The following is a 16,317-nucleotide window of genomic DNA, read 5'->3' on the forward strand; positions in this document are numbered from 1 at the left end:
GATTTTTGTCCAATGGAACATTCGTCTAATCAAAGCTGTTGTCTTCGCTGCTCCCAGATGAAAACTATGAATAGGAGATCTATGGAATCTTTCGATTATCTTGGTCTTGATTGGATGGTTCTTTGGAATGACAAATGGTTCTTTGGAATGACCTTCTCAATCTTGGGTTTTCTCGGTGGAACCTCCATGTCTGACACTTTTCCCATTTCCTTCCTCTCATTTTCAATACGAGCCTCCATATCACTCAATATCAGTTGTATCATCTATTCAGGAACATGGTGGTGTAGCGTAGCTGAAGAAATATACATAAAGATAAGAACGCGGGAAATAGACCATAATAGAGTCGGTTTGATATTAATTTTATTAGTAGTACTATTATTATCAGCAAAACTAAATTTGGGAGATGTGAATCGAATATTAAAAATTTTAATTTTAACTTTATATTATGAAAATCCTATATGATCGATTTTGAACGACTATAAAATCTAACAAATCATCTAGGTCCTAAAAGATCTAGATCATGACCTAAAAAATCTAGGTCATGACCTAAAAAAATCTAGGTCATGACCTAAAAAATCTGACCTGAAATTCAAGTTCTGACCTAAAAAGTCAAGTCTAAAAAATCTAGATCACGACCAAAAAAATCTAGGCCATGACCTAAATAAATCTAGGTCGAGCCCTGAAAAATGATTTTCCAAGTACTCACCTTCAGAAAAATCAAAATCCATTTTTTAAGTTTTTTTAAAGATTCCAAGAGTGAATAGAAATAGAAAATCTTCAGAAAAAATATAATGGGATATTTCCAGAAATCCATTCATTTTTATGATTTTTCTGGAAATTACAGTAACCCGGAGAACTCGAAAATCTTCAAACCAAGTTAAAAAGTTCCAGGTTTTTGTGCCAAGTACCAAATGTTTCGGTGATTTAAAAACTTTTATTATTTTCATCCAAAAAATTATAATTTACGGCTGACTGAAGAAACCGAAACTACTGTTGATCCTTTTGGAGCCAATCCTCTGACTGGAATCACATGATATCTCAATTGTCCACTGATAAGAATCATTACAATCGGAGATCCAACATTTAGAACATCAAACGAAAATCCTTGTAAAAAATAAATTAAATCCGTGGACGCGGCAGCAATGTTGAAGAAGGCGAAGTAGCTCTGGAAACTTTAACTACAGTAACCCGTTTCAGACTAGTTTTTAAACGATTTTAGACATCAAATTCGTATTTCCCATTGTGAAATTAGTCAAAAACCCAATTGTCAGCGATCTAGCTCGCAACCGGTGTTTGCGTACTTTTGGAGCTACAGTAATCCGAAAAAATGCTAAAATCTTCAAAATCGAGCTAGAAAGTTCTAGTTTTTTGTGGTAAGTGCCAAATTTTGTAAGGATTCCGAATCAAGTGCTAATGTTAGAAAACTCCAACATTTTCAATAGTTCCGAGTACTTCTGAAACAACTACAGTACCCCCCCCCCCCTTAAACACTCTTTGGGTGCATTTCTGCGCATTTTCATTGTCAAAATTGAATATCCCACCTCTCAATTAGTTTTAAACTCAATTTCCAGCTCCCTAGCTTGCCATCGGTGTTTGCGTACTTTTGAAGCTACAGTAACCCGAAGAAGAACAAAAATCTTTAAAATCGAGCTAAAAAGTTCTAGTTTTTTTTGTTAAGTGTCGAATTTTGTGAAAATTTCAAAATTTTTATTAGTTTTTTAGAATTCTGCCTACAGCAGGCCCATTTTTTACCTGAAACACAGCGGCACTTAAAAATGCAGCCGACATATAAAACGAAGCAAAACAAAGTGTCCTTTCAGAACTTTTTAATCGATTTTCCAACTTTCTCATTTTGTATAAAGTGATAGTCGTTGTAAAAATAGTGATAAGCAGAGAAATCATCATAAAAATCATTTGAAAAAGTGATAAGCTCGCCCAGCGGACTTTTTTCGAATAGGCCAAAGTAAAACCGCCGAAAATGGACACTGGAAATGTATAGGATATTAAAACATTCCAAATCACTAAAAAAGGAGAAAAAACTATAATGCCAATTGCAAATGGGATGAATCGGCGCCAAATCTGAAAAAAATATTTTTTTGAATGTTTTCTGTGAAAATTTATTGTGATTTCTGGAAAAAAAATTGAATTCGAAATCTCCGCAAAATTTCAGTCAAAACTCGAAAATTAGACCTCCCTAGCTCAATTTTAAAGATTTTTGAGTTTTCCGGGTTACTGTATCTTCAAAAGTACGCAAACACCGAATGCAAGCTAGGGAGGTGTAAATGGAAATCTAGACTAATTCGGCGTTTGGAAACTCCATTTTGACAATGAAAACGCTCGACAATTGACGAAAATTGAAGTTGTAGTTCCCTATCATTCTCGGATTACTATATTTTCCACTTTTTCAGAATTACGGTGGGTTCAAAAATAGGCAGAATTTGAGAAACGGCAACGAATTCAAAATCTCCGTGAAATTTGGTACTTGACACAAAAAACTAAACCTCTCTAGCGTAATTTTGGCGATTTTTGCGTTTTTGGGGTTACTGTAGCTTCGAAAGTACGCAAACGCCGATTACAGGCTAGCGGGCTGAAAATTGAGATTTAGACTAATTTGGGGGTGGGAAACTTGATTTCAACAATAAAAATATTTGAAATCAAACGAAAGTCAAGATGCAGTTCTTAATTGTTTTCGAAATACTGTATTTTTCACTTTTTCTGGATTACTGTAGATTAAGAAGACGCAGAACTTGAAAAACAACAGCTAATTCGAAACTACCGCAAAATGTTAGTTTGAATACAAAAAACTAGATTCCTCTAGCTCAATTTTTAAGATTTTTGAGTGTTTTCAGGTTACTGTAGCTTCAAAAGTACGCAAACACCGAATGCGAGCTAGAGAGCTGATAATTGGAATCTAGGCTAACATGAGGGTGAGAAAACCAAATCAAACGTCCAATTCTTTGAAAAAATGCCAGATCCCTGGAAATCTAATTTGTAAAACTCCGGGTTACTGTATTTCGAAAAGTCCGCAAACACTCTCTCACCTGTGCATATCTGAGCGGCGCGAGGACACAAGTCATTCGGTTTACAGTCATAAAAATTTGTATAACCGATTTCGCAGCTCTCATATAATTATAAATTGGAAAATAAATATTTGGAATAAATCCGAAATTTTCAAAAGTTGAATATAAAAATGGACACAATTGGGGTATATAAATTGTGATTCGTTGAATGAAAATATCGATTATTAGTTGGATGAGGCTCTGAGAAATTTGAAATTTTAGAATTCTAAGATTCTAAAATTCTAAAATTCTGAAATTCCAAAAAATAAATACTGTAAACACTCTAATGGAACACTACCCGGACTGTTCACTTTGAGCCTACATATCTCACTTTTTTTGAAAGATATCAAAAAGTTGTCAACTGATAAAATGTTTATCATGATATCAGCAACATTTTATAAGTTAACTACTTTTTGTTATCTCTTACAGAAAATGAGATACATGGGCTCAAATTTAAAGATTCGTGTGGCGTTCTATTAGAGTGTTTACGGTAATTGTTTTTTTGAATTTTCCGACTTTTTGGAATCTCGGAGTTTCTGAACTTTTCAGAATTTTTTTTTAGAATTAAAAACTTCCAAAAAAAACTCTGAAAAGATCTGAATTTTGAAATCAAAAAATTCAAAAATTCAAAAATTCCAAAATTCCAAAAAAATATTTTTTTTTGAATTTTAGATTTTTTTACCGCAATAGAATCCATTGAGAAAATAATAAAAAACGACTGAATCATATAAATTTTCCGGTGTTGAAATAGTAAAATCGATAAAATTCTCAAATGAATAAAGATTCCAGGAATTATATAGAAAAATTGAAAAAAATATTTTAAATTTTCAAAAAATGGTGAATAAGATAAATCACAACCGTCTTCGAAAATGGCCGAAAAATTATTCATATTTTTCAAAATTTACAGTAATCCCAAAAAATCATGAAGTTAGAATAACAAAAATATTTTTCCAGACAAAAAAATCCACCTGGCAGCTGAAATTTTAGAAAATTACCTAGATATAAAAATGAGTGATTTTTCATGAACTTTCAGTTTTTTGTTTTTTGAAACCACCTGGGATTACTAATTTTCATAATATTTAGATCAGAATAAATTGTCTGGAGCACTTGAGATTGACGTCAGAATGACCTAATAATCAGAGTTTTTTCTGATTTTCCCTTCTCAAAATTTTGAATATTGACACCAGTTTCAGATTCCTTACAAGATTTCAGTCAAAACGCAAAAAATCTAGACCTCTCTAGCTCAATTATGAAGATTTCTGAGATTTTCGGGTTACTGTAGCTTCAAAAGTACGCAAACACCGAATGCGAGCTAGAGCGCTTAAAATTGAAATCTAGACTATTTTGAAAGTGGGGAACTCGATTCCAAGGTTTAAAAATCTTGAAAAAGATCGGAAAACATTTATTTTTCGACAAAAAATCGCTAATTGGCCATTTAATTAGATCCTTCTAATTACAATAACATGTTCCTCATCATCTTCATTCCTCCAGAACACTTGTTTTCTCAATTGCCGGTACATAACAATCATAATCAAAGGATTCCTGAAAAAATTTCACCTGATTTTTTTCAGAGTTTTCTAGAAAAACAGAATAAAACGCACAAAATATTAAATCCATCCCAAATGAAAAACACAGTAATAAAAACGATATTCTGATACTCAAAATCGAATGATTTCATATGGAAAAAGCAGAAAATTGAGCCAAAAAATAAATAAGCTCCAGAAATTAGGCACCAAGTTTTGCATAAAATTCCGGGGTTTCCATTTTGAATGTGATGATAACTAGTGATAAGATTTGTGATAAGAGTTATTCCCATGGAGATTTGCATATAGGATAATTGCCAAGCAGTTGTGCCAAACTGAAAAAAAAAAATTATTTTGACTTTACAAAATAAACCCTTTTTCTGACCAAACCGGGCATTTTTGAGAATTTTAAACATCAAAATCGAATTTCCCACCCTTTTGTTAGTCTAGGTTTCACTTTTCAGCTCTCTAGCTCGCAATCGGTGTTTGCGTACTTTCGAAGCTACAGTAATCCAAAAAAACTCAAAGATCTTCAAAATAAAGCTAGAGAGATCTAGTTTATTTGTGTTTAGACTGAAAGTTTCCAAGGATTCCGAATAGGATGTTGGTTTCAAAGCTTTCTGAGGTTTTTGTGGTGTTTGCGTACTTTTCCATTTACAGTAATCCTATAAAAAAGGAAATGTATAACACGAAAATCTGAATTCCTTTTTATTTTTGAGAGGTTTAGATATTAAATTCGAGTTTCCCATGCTTGAATTAGTCTAGACTCCAATTTCCAGCTCTCTAGCTCGCCATCAGTGTTTGCGTACTTTCCAGGGCTGTCCAAAACGGCGGCCGGGCCTCGGCCGGCCTCGAAAAAGCCTCGGCCGAAGAAAAAAGGCCTCGGCGCGCTCCATTGAGAAAAAGCCTCGCCGGCCTCGGTCGGCCGAGGCCAGCCTCGCAAATGTGACTACGGTCAGCAAGTCGCATATTTTACGACAAGTTGCGTTTTTTTTTTTTAATTTTTTGTTTTTTCTCGCTCTTTTTCAGCAAATCACGCATTTTTCGAGAGTTTTCTCGATTTTTCCATCGATCTGTGGCGACATGAACATTTCGAACGCCAGTGATGGTCGGTTTAAGCCGATTTATTCATTTGTTATAACCGTTATTCAATTTCAGACACAGTTCAGATGCCTCAATGGTTCATTGATCCCAACAAAACCGAAAGCTCCTATCCAATTTTGCACGAAATCGGCCGAAAAGTCCATGCGATTCAAGCTTCGGAAGCAGATGTAGAAAGATCTTTTTCAATCATAAAAAACTTGTACACACCAAATCGTCAGAGCCTGGACTTAAAAATGCTGGAAAAGTTTATGATTCTCAAAGAAAAAGATCGATTCAACACAGGCGAGACTTGAAGATTTTGATGCATGAACACAAGCTTTTTTTGTTTCTTGAATTTGTTGTCATTTTCTCTCCCCTGTTATCTCAGTGTTGAATAAAAGATTTCTTGACTTCCTCCTTTTTTTTAATGCTCTAAATATCGAAAAATCGAGAAAACTCTCAAAAAATGCGTGATTTGTTGAAAAAGAGCGAGAAAAAACAAACAATTAAAAAAAAGTCATATTTGCGAGGCCGGCCGAGGCCGGCCGAGGCCTCGCGAGGCTTTTTCTCAATGAAGCGAACTTGCGACGGCCTCGGCCGCACAAAATTGCGCGAGGCCTTCGGCCGGCCGAGGCCGGCCTTTTGGACAGCCCTGGTACTTTCGAAGGTACAGTACTCCGAAAAACTAGAAAAACTTCAAAATTGAGCTAGAAAGTTCTAGTTTTTTGGGTTTGGGCCAAAATTTTATGAGGATTTTGAATTAAATGTTGGTTTTCAAGCTTTTCAGCTTTCTATTGGTGTTTGCGTACATTTGGATCTACATTAGCCACAAAAATGTATCTGACGTGAATTTTTCAACCTTTTCAACATCAACATCGATTTTTTCATGTTCAAATTAGTCTAGATTTCAATTTTCAACCCTGTAGCTCGCAAAATTTGCGTACTTTTGAAGCTACAGTAACCCAGAAAACTCAAAAATCTTCAAAATTGAGCTAGAAAGTTCTAGTTTTTGATGTCTAGAGTGAAATTTTGCGAGAAATTTGAATTTGACAATATCTTCCAAAAAAACCAACCCAATTAACTCTTCTCGCATAGTTTGGCTGAAATCCACCGTAGTAAAACTGTATATACTTGTCCGAAATAATAATATTCCATATCAAAGTAAAAGGAAATGTAAAAACTAAAATTTCAGCATAACTTGAAAATTTCTTCCATAATTTGCGATAACCACTAATTGGCATCAAATTAAAACTCATTCTTTCCAGACATAAAATACATTGAGTCACCATTTTTCCAGCATGAAAATAGTACCATAGCGGGAATGAGAAATGGATTAAGAGAGGGTTGGCTCGAAGGAAAAATGAAAAAGTCTCACAAATTTGTGGGACAAAAAGTGATAGGCGGTAGTAGAAAATATCAAGGAATAGGTTGAAGAAGCTCTGAAAATAGAAGTTTTGAGTTATCTGAAAACTAAAAAAGCTGGAAAAATATTTTCAACTAAGAAAATGTTTAAAACTTTATGAAGATCATTTTTGCAGCTGTCAACTTTTTTCTAGCTGTAACAGTTCTAGAGATAATAGCCTCCAAAGATAGCACGTTAAAAAAGACGCAGAGAAACCAGAGTGCTTTCGTTTCTCTACATATCTCCCATCTTTAAAGCGTTATATCTCTAGAAATACGATAGCTATGAAAAATTTGTAAATTGCAAAAATAATCAGCATAAAATTTCACACAACTTGGCAAAAATTAAATTTGGATAGCTTTTGCTTTTCTTAAGACAGAGCGTTCCATGGACAAGCTATCATTTTTTCAAGTGTTTCAGAGTTAAGACTCTTTATCTCCATAACGGGGACGGATATCAAAAACTTGTTCATTAATAAAATTTATAAAATTTTATAAGAAACATTTTTGGAGTTGACAACTTTTTTCTAGCTATTGTAGTTTTAGAGATATGCGCCTCTAAAGTTGACGCGACTGTCATCCCATAGAAAGAGAATGGCGCGCCAACTTTAAAGGCGCACATCTCAAAAACTAATGTAACTAGATAAATTTATCAAATCGTAAACATGTTTAAAATTTTATAAGAAACATTTTGCAATTGACAACTTTTTCCTAGCTATGATCGTTTTCGAGATATATGTCTTCGAAAGAAACGAGAGAGCTCTCGCTTCTCTGCATCTCTTCCCATCTTTCAAGCTCTATATCTCGGAAACGGTAAAAGTTATTGAAAAACTACTAACTAATAAAATGTCTCTGCAATTTTATGCTGATAATTATTGCGATTGATAAATTTTTCAAAGCTATCATAGTTTTAGAGAAATGAGTCTTTAAAGATAGCATTCTCGCTTCTCTGTGCCTCACTAAACCCACCAACAACAAATCGATCGAATAAAACCCCCAAAAAATGTTATGATCATTATAATCATCATTATATTTCACATTTATCACAAAAATCATTCGGGCAATCAATAAAAACGACGGGACCAAATACAATAATTGACCGAAATATTTCAAATTCTCAATTGTATCCGAGTAGGCATGGCTACAGCCCAAAAACGCTGTGGAATTGGCCATTTTTTGTACAAAAAGGAGTAATGGGAAGTAGAAGTCACGAAAAATATGTTTGAAAAAATTATGACAAAAAATTTTGATACAAAAATTTTAGAGAAAATCAGATCATGCTTCAGTGAATCTGTCAGTCTCAAAATCAGGTGTGCTCATTAGCATATCTCAGAAACTGGAAACTTTCGAAAAAAGTTGTCAATTAGCAAAATATTTAGCATAAAGTGTTATACATTTTTACAGTTGAGCAATTTTATCTAGCTGAAATAGTTTTTGAGTTATGCGCTTTTAAAGTTGGCGCGCCTTCCTCCTCTCTTGGACGCAAGGCGGAGAGTCCTACAACTTCAAAGACGCATGGCTCAAAAACTACAGTAGATAAAAAATGTTGTTAACTACAAAAATAATTAACGTTTAATTTTACATATTTTGTTAGTTGAAACGTTTTAGATAGCTTTTATAGGTTTTGAGATATGGAGCCTACAAGAAAGGGTACAAATTTAATGGAGAAACACGAGAAAGGAGAGGGGAGACACGCAGAGAAACGAGAGTGTCTAGCTTCTCTTCGTCTCTTAAATTTTCGAGAAAAATGGGAAGAAGTTATTCAGGAATTCCGCTGAAAATCAGCGCATTGCATGGTCTTGGCGGATCATCCGTTTTCTTTCTGATCGCCTCTGAAAATGGCTGAAACGGATAGTGTTGAGAAGCGTTTGTGGCTTTTGAACGTGGTCCAAACATGGTATGGGCTCGGAAATTTTGTGCGAATATGAGCATCATAATTGGACATCTGAAAATTTTTTGATTGGAAAATTTGGAAAAAAATAGTGTCTGAAAATTTTGAATTTTGAAAATCAGTCCACAAAATTATTTTTCTAGGTTTGCCTTGATTTATCTCGGTTACTGTAAGAGATATCAAAAAATGGTTGACTGATAAATTGTTTATCATAATAACAGAAATGATTTATCAGTTGACAACTTTTTGATATCTTTCACCGAAACCTAGATAGACTCAATTAAAGCGCACTTGTCAAATAGGCCACGCCCAACACCAGGGGATCAAGGGACCACCTTGCGTCGGCTCTGATAACTCAGCTCAAAATTAGAATTTTGATTTGATTCAAAAAGTAAAATAAAGAACTTGAAAAATTCTACAAAATGATATTAAATGTAACTGTATTCTCTTGCCGAGTTTTTTTTTACCAGTGATCATAAAGCGCCAGCGCTATTAATTCGCATACCCCTCTGCTTCCCGTGTTTTGATTCAAAACTCAATTTTCGAAATTAATTAAATTTAATATCATTTTGTAGATCTGTTCAAGATCTACATTTTATTTTACGATTCATACCAAACTTCTAAGTTTAAGCCAAGTTATAAACCGGCAATTGATCGATGGACGAGTGGTTGACTACAGATTTTGCCGCGGCACCTTGCCTTGAGCTTAACTATCTCGGTTCCTGTGAGAGATATCAAAATTTTGTCAACTGTTAAAATGTTTGTCATATGTCATAATATCAGCACAATATTTTCAGTTGACCAAATTTTGGTATCTCTGATAGGAATATAGACAATTGAGCTCAAAAAACCTTACTTATTACGCCACTCCCCACCACTCACCCAACAGTCATCACATCGTAAATCAAAAACTGGAAATCAATGAAATACATTGGAAACCAGGAATAGTGTCTGAATAGAGCATAATAGCTCTGGAAGATTGCTTGAAGCATCAGTGCAAATGTCACAAATCCAGTATTAATAATTAGGGATTTTTGAATACTATTCATCAATTGATGTTCATCCAATTCTCGGTAGATCAGAAGTGATGTGAGGAGAATAATGGAAATCGCCACAAGTAGAAAAATAAGATGGAGGAAGGATAGACTAGCCTGAAAAATTTAAAAACTAGTGAAGATTGTACTGTCACAATGTTTGAAGACCTATAACTTTGCTCAAAAAAACCGAATTTTTGGGAACCCCGTTGGAATACGTTTCTGAATTCCTCAAAAGTATTCTCCTTTTTTCAGAATTCAAAATTTCCTTAAATTAGAATTTTAGAAACGTTTTTTCTAAAGCAGCCGACATCTCACAGGCGATGGCGCCATCGCCCGTGAGATGTCGGCCGCTTCATTTTCTCTAAAATATTTCGCCGTTCTGTGCGCGCGTCCGATCTGGCAAGTTATGCAACAATGACTACAGTTAATGTCAGGTTCGATTCCAGAAAGCAATTTTTTACCCTTATTCACTTTTTATTTTCGGACTTACCCATTGCACATATCGATGATACACTGTAAAGAATCCACCGTACCAGAAAACCACCTCTTTTTCCGAAATAACAGTGTTCCAAATCACCAAAATTGGCAAAAACCCAATTATCCCCATAACCAATGGAATCTTTTTTGACGTTTTCTGAACGATGAATCTTTCGTTTTTTACGTAGTTTGGATTACTGTACCTGCTCATGAGTCAATATATTAGTGACACAAGAGTATCTGACTAGAATATGTGCAGATTGAGAGACAGTTTTGAAAACTCGGCAGTAATTGTAAATTGGGAAAATTATATGATTAAGACATTTGTAGTTTATGAAGATTTTCGAAAATGTTGGACATAGTTGAGGGACGTAGAGGAATAGACGAACAGCACTAATGTCCAGGAGGATTTGGATTATTGTCTAGAATTTTTTTTTTAATTTTCGATTTCCCGCCAAGCCATTCTTGTTTGAAACAGCGAATGCCGCAATCTTTGTATGCGCTGTTGTTTCGTTTTTTCAATTAACAAATCCCTCAAAAAATGAGCGAAATAGGCGAAAATAGGTTAAAAATCAATTTATCGACTTTATTCCGGAAATTCCAGAAAAGCAATTATCGATTTTTCTTCGGAATTAACCTAAAAAATAGTTTTTTTCTCCGAAAGTTCCGGAAAAAATTATCGCTTTTCTTCGGAAACTCCCAAAAAATTATCGATTTTTGTCCGGAAATTACCGAAGACAAATATCGATTTTTTCGGAATTAACCTAAAAAATAGTTTTTTCTTCGAAAATTACCGCGAGAAATTATCTATTTTTCCGAAAATTCTCGACAAAAATTTTTGGGATTTTTCCCCCGAAAAAACTGTTTTTCATTTTCTTTTATTGTTTTAAAACGTTCTAAACAGCTGAAATATTCACTTTTTCTAAAGAAAAACTCAAAAATATAAAAAATTGAAATGCGCGCCGCAGTGTTGCAAAAACCGGTCGCCGCAGCGTTGCGTGGGCGGAGCGATGTTATTTGGCCTATTCCACTCAATTTTTTGACGATTTTCATAGAAAAAACAATAAAAATTGTCGAAAAATTGGCAAAATTAGGTCTAAAAATCGACTTTTCCAGAAATCCTCAAAAAAATGGCAAAAATCGCTTACCACAAAAGAATCGGCGGAAAAAATCCAAAAAGACATATTATTCCGATAGATTTCCTTATGTTGTATGTGTAGTACTATCATAAAGTAGATCAGAAGACATAATGTACAGAATAAATAGAAAAATTGAATCAGATATTTGAAATTTTCAAGATGAGGCGAGTATTCCGAACTGCAGTTTTTCCCGTAACTTGCATATTCCAGTTCTGTGGAGAGCAGCATTTTTATAATCAGGGGATGATTTGAGAGCTGAAAATTATTTTTTTTTTTGAAGATGAGAGTGAGAGGAAGTGCGAGAGAGAGAGAGAGAGAGAGAGAGAGAGAAGACAAGAAACTTCAAATCGCTGTATCTCAAGAATGGTTGTAGCTATGAAAATTTTGTCAACTACGAAAATTAACCTTATAAAATTTTACATACTTTCACAGTTTAACTAATTTATCTAGCTACTGTAGGTTTTGAGCTGTGTGATTTTAAAGTTGACGCAGACATTTCGACGGCGTGTGGCACTTTGAAGCGCTATATCTCGAGGACTACCAAAGCTAGAAAAATGTACTCAGCTGGTAAAATGTGTGAAATTTTATGATAAAAAAGCTAAATTTTAAAAATTTTAAATTGCTCAAGCCCTTTACGAGATACAGAGCCGCAAAAAAGTACCCTTTTTTGGCTCTGGATCTAGTTTAATCCGCCCGGGGGTCTGGCCGGGCCCTGATTTTTGTTGCAAATATGGTTTAAAACAGCCCAAAAACTTCTAGAAACGAATTGTTGACAACAAGAGCTAACTAAAAAGCTAGTAATCAGTAGAAAGAATAAAAATAGAGAACCCCGACAGAGAGAAAGAGAGACTTCAGAGAAAAAATAGAGAGAATAATTTAATTTATGGTTAGAAGAAACGTGTTACGCGTTCTGCCTAGCAACCGCTTCAGAAGACGTGAAAATCAGAATTTCCAGAAAAATCGAAAATTTCTAATTTTCCATTTACGAGACAGTGAAAGCCCCCCCCCCTGCTTGCCAAAAGGCGCACTCTCTTGTACACCCTCCGTCACCTTTGCTCCATTGCACCCGGTGGCCTTAAGGCTAACGCGCCTGACTGCCGTTCAGAAGGTCGCGGGTTCGAGTCCGCATGGGAACGAAGGCTTTTTTCTTTTTTCTTAACCAAAAGTTCAAAAAACCTAGAAAAATAAAGTGTTCGTAACAAAACCAGAGGCGCTCGTTTTCGAGAAGAAGGAGACGCCAAAAAGGAAGGGTGTTGCCATGGGTAACCAGATGGGGAAAAAGAAGTAGAAGTTGTGTGTATGTGTTAGCATTTCTTCGAAAAAGGATTAGATTAGAATTCTATAGAAATTCTGATTTTCCTAAAAAGTTCATCTAAACGTTTTGGATTCAAAAAGTCACGTCTTCTGATTTTGAAAAAAATTTGAAAAATCAAAATTTCAAAATTCGAAATACCTCGAAACCAGTAATAAAAGGGTCTCTTACTTTGAGCCAATTTATCTTGGTTCCTGTGAAAGATATGAAAAAGTTGTCAACTGATGAAATGTTTCTCATAAGATAAGCAATCCTTTACCGGTTGACAACTTTTTGAAATCTCCCACAGTAACTGAGATAATTAGGCTTAAAGTTAAAAAGTTAGAAGCCGAGCTCAGCCGTACTCCCAATTTTGAGTCAATCTATCTGCTGTCTTGTGAGAGATATCAAAAAGTAGTCAACTAACAAAATTTTTATCATAATACCAGAAGTATTTTATCAGTTGACAACTTTCTGATATATTTTACAGTAACCGAGATCATCGAGCTTAAAGTTCACAGTGTACGTTACCTGGATACTGTTAGATGATGATGGGAAGTATGATGAGATGGTGGTGGATTCTGAATACTGGAAACTCTCTGGGTCCTTCCAATTTTCATTCCTAACACGTGATAACGAAATTGGCTACTGACAAAAAGAAGGACCAATGGGGATCTGAAAAAAGTATTTTTATCAATAGAGCGAGTTTTCTCCCCTCACCCAACGATGAGGAAATCCCATGTGGACCACATTATGTATACCATTATGTCGATTAGCCATGGAGCGTCTTTGAAAAACGCGAAGAGGGACTGAAAATTAAAAATTCGAAAGTTGTAAAATCACATTTTTCCCTGAAACAGTTCCAAATTTCACCTCTGTCACCGCCTCAAACAAGAAAAGCATTGAAATGAGTCCGGCAGCAATACAAAGCGATCGTTCCGATGCTTTTATCCGTTTTTTCATATTTCTTAATTTGTGAAAAGTGATAAATGTGGTTATCATTGTTATCAGCACTGTTAGAATGACTAGGGTGAATTGCATGAGGGATAGGGAAGCCTGAAAAATAGGTTTTTAATTTTATGGAATTGCAAATGCGCTCTATCGAAAGCTCACCCATTTGACTTCTCTTTCATAGGTGATAACGAATCCTCCATTTAAATAACCCAGGTAGTTTCTACTGATTAAAGTATTCCATATCACTAAAAATGGGGCAGCAAATATGATGAAAACCATAATACACATTTTGTTGGACCAGTTCTGGAAATTTCTTTTGGGAATTTTGAAATTTTTAGTTTTTATGAAATTTTGAAAACTTCGAAAATTCGGAAGTTTCAAATTTGTGAAATTTGAAAAATTTTAGAATGTTATAACTTATAAATCATCGACATTATCTACAAAAATCATATTTTTCGAGAAAAAAACCTTGAAACTAAAGAATCAAAGATTAAAAATATATTAAGTGCTCCAAAATCGGAAATTTTTGTTTTCGAATTTCTGAACATAGAATTTCTGGTTTATCCAATTTAAGAGCTTAAGAATTTTAAAATTGTATAATTTTAGAATTTTAGAATTTCAGCATTCCAAAATTTAAACATTGAAAAATCACATTTTTTAAATTTCAAAATCTAAAAATCTAAAATTTGAGTTCTCTCTCTCTCTCTCTCTCTCAAAAAAAATTAGAATAAAAGCCTGATAAATCTAAAAATCCCAATAAAACCTTCGAAAATCTCAAAATTGATTTTTAAAATTTTAGAATTTTAGAATTGTAGAATTTTAGAATTTTAGAATTTTAGAATTTTCTACAGTATACCTGACTATAAGTAACAGGAAACATGACACAACTCATTCGATTAATTGCCACAAAAATGTGAACCACAGGTTTAATTGCCTTGAAATAACTAATTGAGCAATAATAAATTCTCATAAAAATCGGCGAATTTCCAACAATTCCTGATAAAACCCCACAAAATTGTGGAAAATAAAGGAACAATCTGGTGAATAAAATCTCAAAACTCATCGCCAAAATACTCGCCAAACAATCGATACTGTATAAATTATAAAATGATTGGGTACTGTAGAATTGTCGGTGCGAGACCCAAATTGTCCAGAGGATACGGTAGTTGAGGCAAGTCGCAGGGAATAGATAGAGAAATTGATAGTAATAGTGAATATTTTCAGAGAAATTTGAGGGAACCGAATAGCAGCCATCGTAACCCATTTGCATTTTTCTGAAACGAAAAAATTCAAAGAATATTTTTTCAGAGTTTTTTTGGACTTTCAGAATACCAGACTTTCAAAATGATGACGTAAAAAAATTGTCTAAAATTTTTTTTCTCTTCAAAAATTCAGAAGACGTGAAATTCTGAATCTTTTGATATTCTGATGCGGGGTGGTTTATGCTCCAATGAGCAAGTATCAGAAGCATCATTAGTGGAAAACAGGAAATTTTGAATTATTTGTGATATGCGGTTCAGTGGATTTCTAGAAATTTTTAGGAACATTTTCGCCAGGAACATACTTTTTGGAATTCTAAGAATTGGGTTTTTTGTGATTTGGTCCCAAAAACTCGCTAAATTTCCAAAAAGAGGGGTTTTTTTGGATTTTTGAGTTTTGCGGGTTACTGTAGCTTCAAAAGTACGCAAACACCGAATGTGAGCTAGAAAGCTGAAAATAGAAATGTAGACTAATTCGAGGATGGGAAACTTGATTTTAATGTAAGAAAGTCTTCAAAATATGTAGGAATTCAGTTTTCTCGTAGGATTACTGTATGGAAATTCTTCAGTTTAGATTCCAGAGCATAAGCCAGTGGAGTGGCAGAGATTTTTCAGTAAAAAACTAAATTTTGTAATTTCGTTTTTCTGAAATTGTTGAACGGAGAAAATTGACAAAATTTTGATATCTTTCGAAGGAACCGAGATAATTAAGCTTAAAGTTGGAAGGCTGGCACCCGACCGCGTAGCTCAATCGAACCGCCAATTTTGAGCCATTTTATCTTCTTTCCTCTGAGAGATATCAAAAAAATAGCTGATAAAATTTTACTGATTTTATCATAAACATTTCTTCAGTTGATAATTTTTTGATATCTTTCTTAAGGACCGAGATAATTGAGATCGAAGTGCGGTTACGGTATCTGTGTCGCGACTATAATATGGTCGGTGGAACCATAGTCGTGACTGTATGGTGTGAGAGACTGTTGCGATGTGTATGAGATAGTAAGAACGAGTAGCATGAACGATTGGTTTATTGACAATCAACCTGGTTAGAGTTAAGTGCTGGGCTCAACAGGTGACACCAGGTTGCAAACCCGGCCGGAAATGACGTCACCATGAGCAGCGATACGGTAGATGATATGCTCCCAAGAGTTGGCAGAGAGAATCACAAAGTCGGCGTTTCTGGAAAAATTGAAATTTTAAAAC

At 34.5% G+C, this 16,317-nt stretch overlaps 7 protein-coding genes across 7 annotated transcripts in view; 2 read left to right on the top strand and 5 right to left on the bottom strand.

Annotated features, from left to right (window-relative positions):
* The window catches only part of CBG17472, a gene marked incomplete at both ends in the record, with an annotated part of 41,854 nt that overhangs the window by 23,344 nt on the left and 2,193 nt on the right, over positions 1-16,317 (top strand). The window lies entirely within an intron of this gene.
* On the bottom strand, positions 956-3,125 carry Cbr-srg-5 (the record flags this gene model as incomplete). The annotated part of the gene is made up of 3 exons (XM_002641052.1): positions 956-1,165; positions 1,753-2,079; positions 3,042-3,125. The coding sequence occupies 3 exons, from the start codon at positions 3,123-3,125 to the stop codon at positions 956-958; spliced, it is 621 nt and encodes a 206-aa protein (XP_002641098.1).
* On the bottom strand, positions 4,499-4,979 carry CBG17477 (the record flags this gene model as incomplete). Its single annotated transcript, XM_002641051.1, has 3 exons — positions 4,499-4,601; positions 4,661-4,917; positions 4,968-4,979. The coding sequence occupies 3 exons, from the start codon at positions 4,977-4,979 to the stop codon at positions 4,499-4,501; spliced, it is 372 nt and encodes a 123-aa protein (XP_002641097.1).
* On the top strand, positions 5,666-5,979 carry CBG17476 (the record flags this gene model as incomplete). Its single annotated transcript, XM_002641050.1, has 2 exons — positions 5,666-5,690; positions 5,741-5,979. 2 exons carry the CDS (start codon positions 5,666-5,668, stop codon positions 5,977-5,979), a joined length of 264 nt encoding a protein of 87 aa, XP_002641096.1.
* On the bottom strand, positions 8,825-12,106 carry Cbr-srg-7 (the record flags this gene model as incomplete). Its single annotated transcript, XM_002641049.1, has 6 exons — positions 8,825-9,011; positions 9,840-10,108; positions 10,485-10,628; positions 10,675-10,893; positions 11,620-11,865; positions 12,065-12,106. 6 exons carry the CDS (start codon positions 12,104-12,106, stop codon positions 8,825-8,827), a joined length of 1,107 nt encoding a protein of 368 aa, XP_002641095.1.
* Positions 12,942-15,125, bottom strand: Cbr-srg-3 (the record flags this gene model as incomplete). The annotated part of the gene is made up of 6 exons (XM_002641048.1): positions 12,942-13,116; positions 13,433-13,576; positions 13,622-13,710; positions 13,775-13,957; positions 14,015-14,158; positions 14,712-15,125. The coding sequence occupies 6 exons, from the start codon at positions 15,123-15,125 to the stop codon at positions 12,942-12,944; spliced, it is 1,149 nt and encodes a 382-aa protein (XP_002641094.1).
* CBG17473 overlaps positions 16,167-16,317 on the bottom strand; it is a gene marked incomplete at both ends in the record, with an annotated part of 838 nt that continues 687 nt past the window's right edge. The window contains one exon of the mRNA XM_002641047.1: positions 16,167-16,293. Coding sequence (XP_002641093.1) covers positions 16,167-16,293 — 127 coding nt within the window. The remainder of the gene's footprint in view (positions 16,294-16,317) is intronic.

The sequence above is a fragment of the Caenorhabditis briggsae genome (assembly GCF_000004555.2).
Source record: "Caenorhabditis briggsae complete genome, chrIII, whole genome shotgun sequence".
Taxonomy (NCBI): domain Eukaryota; kingdom Metazoa; phylum Nematoda; class Chromadorea; order Rhabditida; family Rhabditidae; genus Caenorhabditis; species Caenorhabditis briggsae.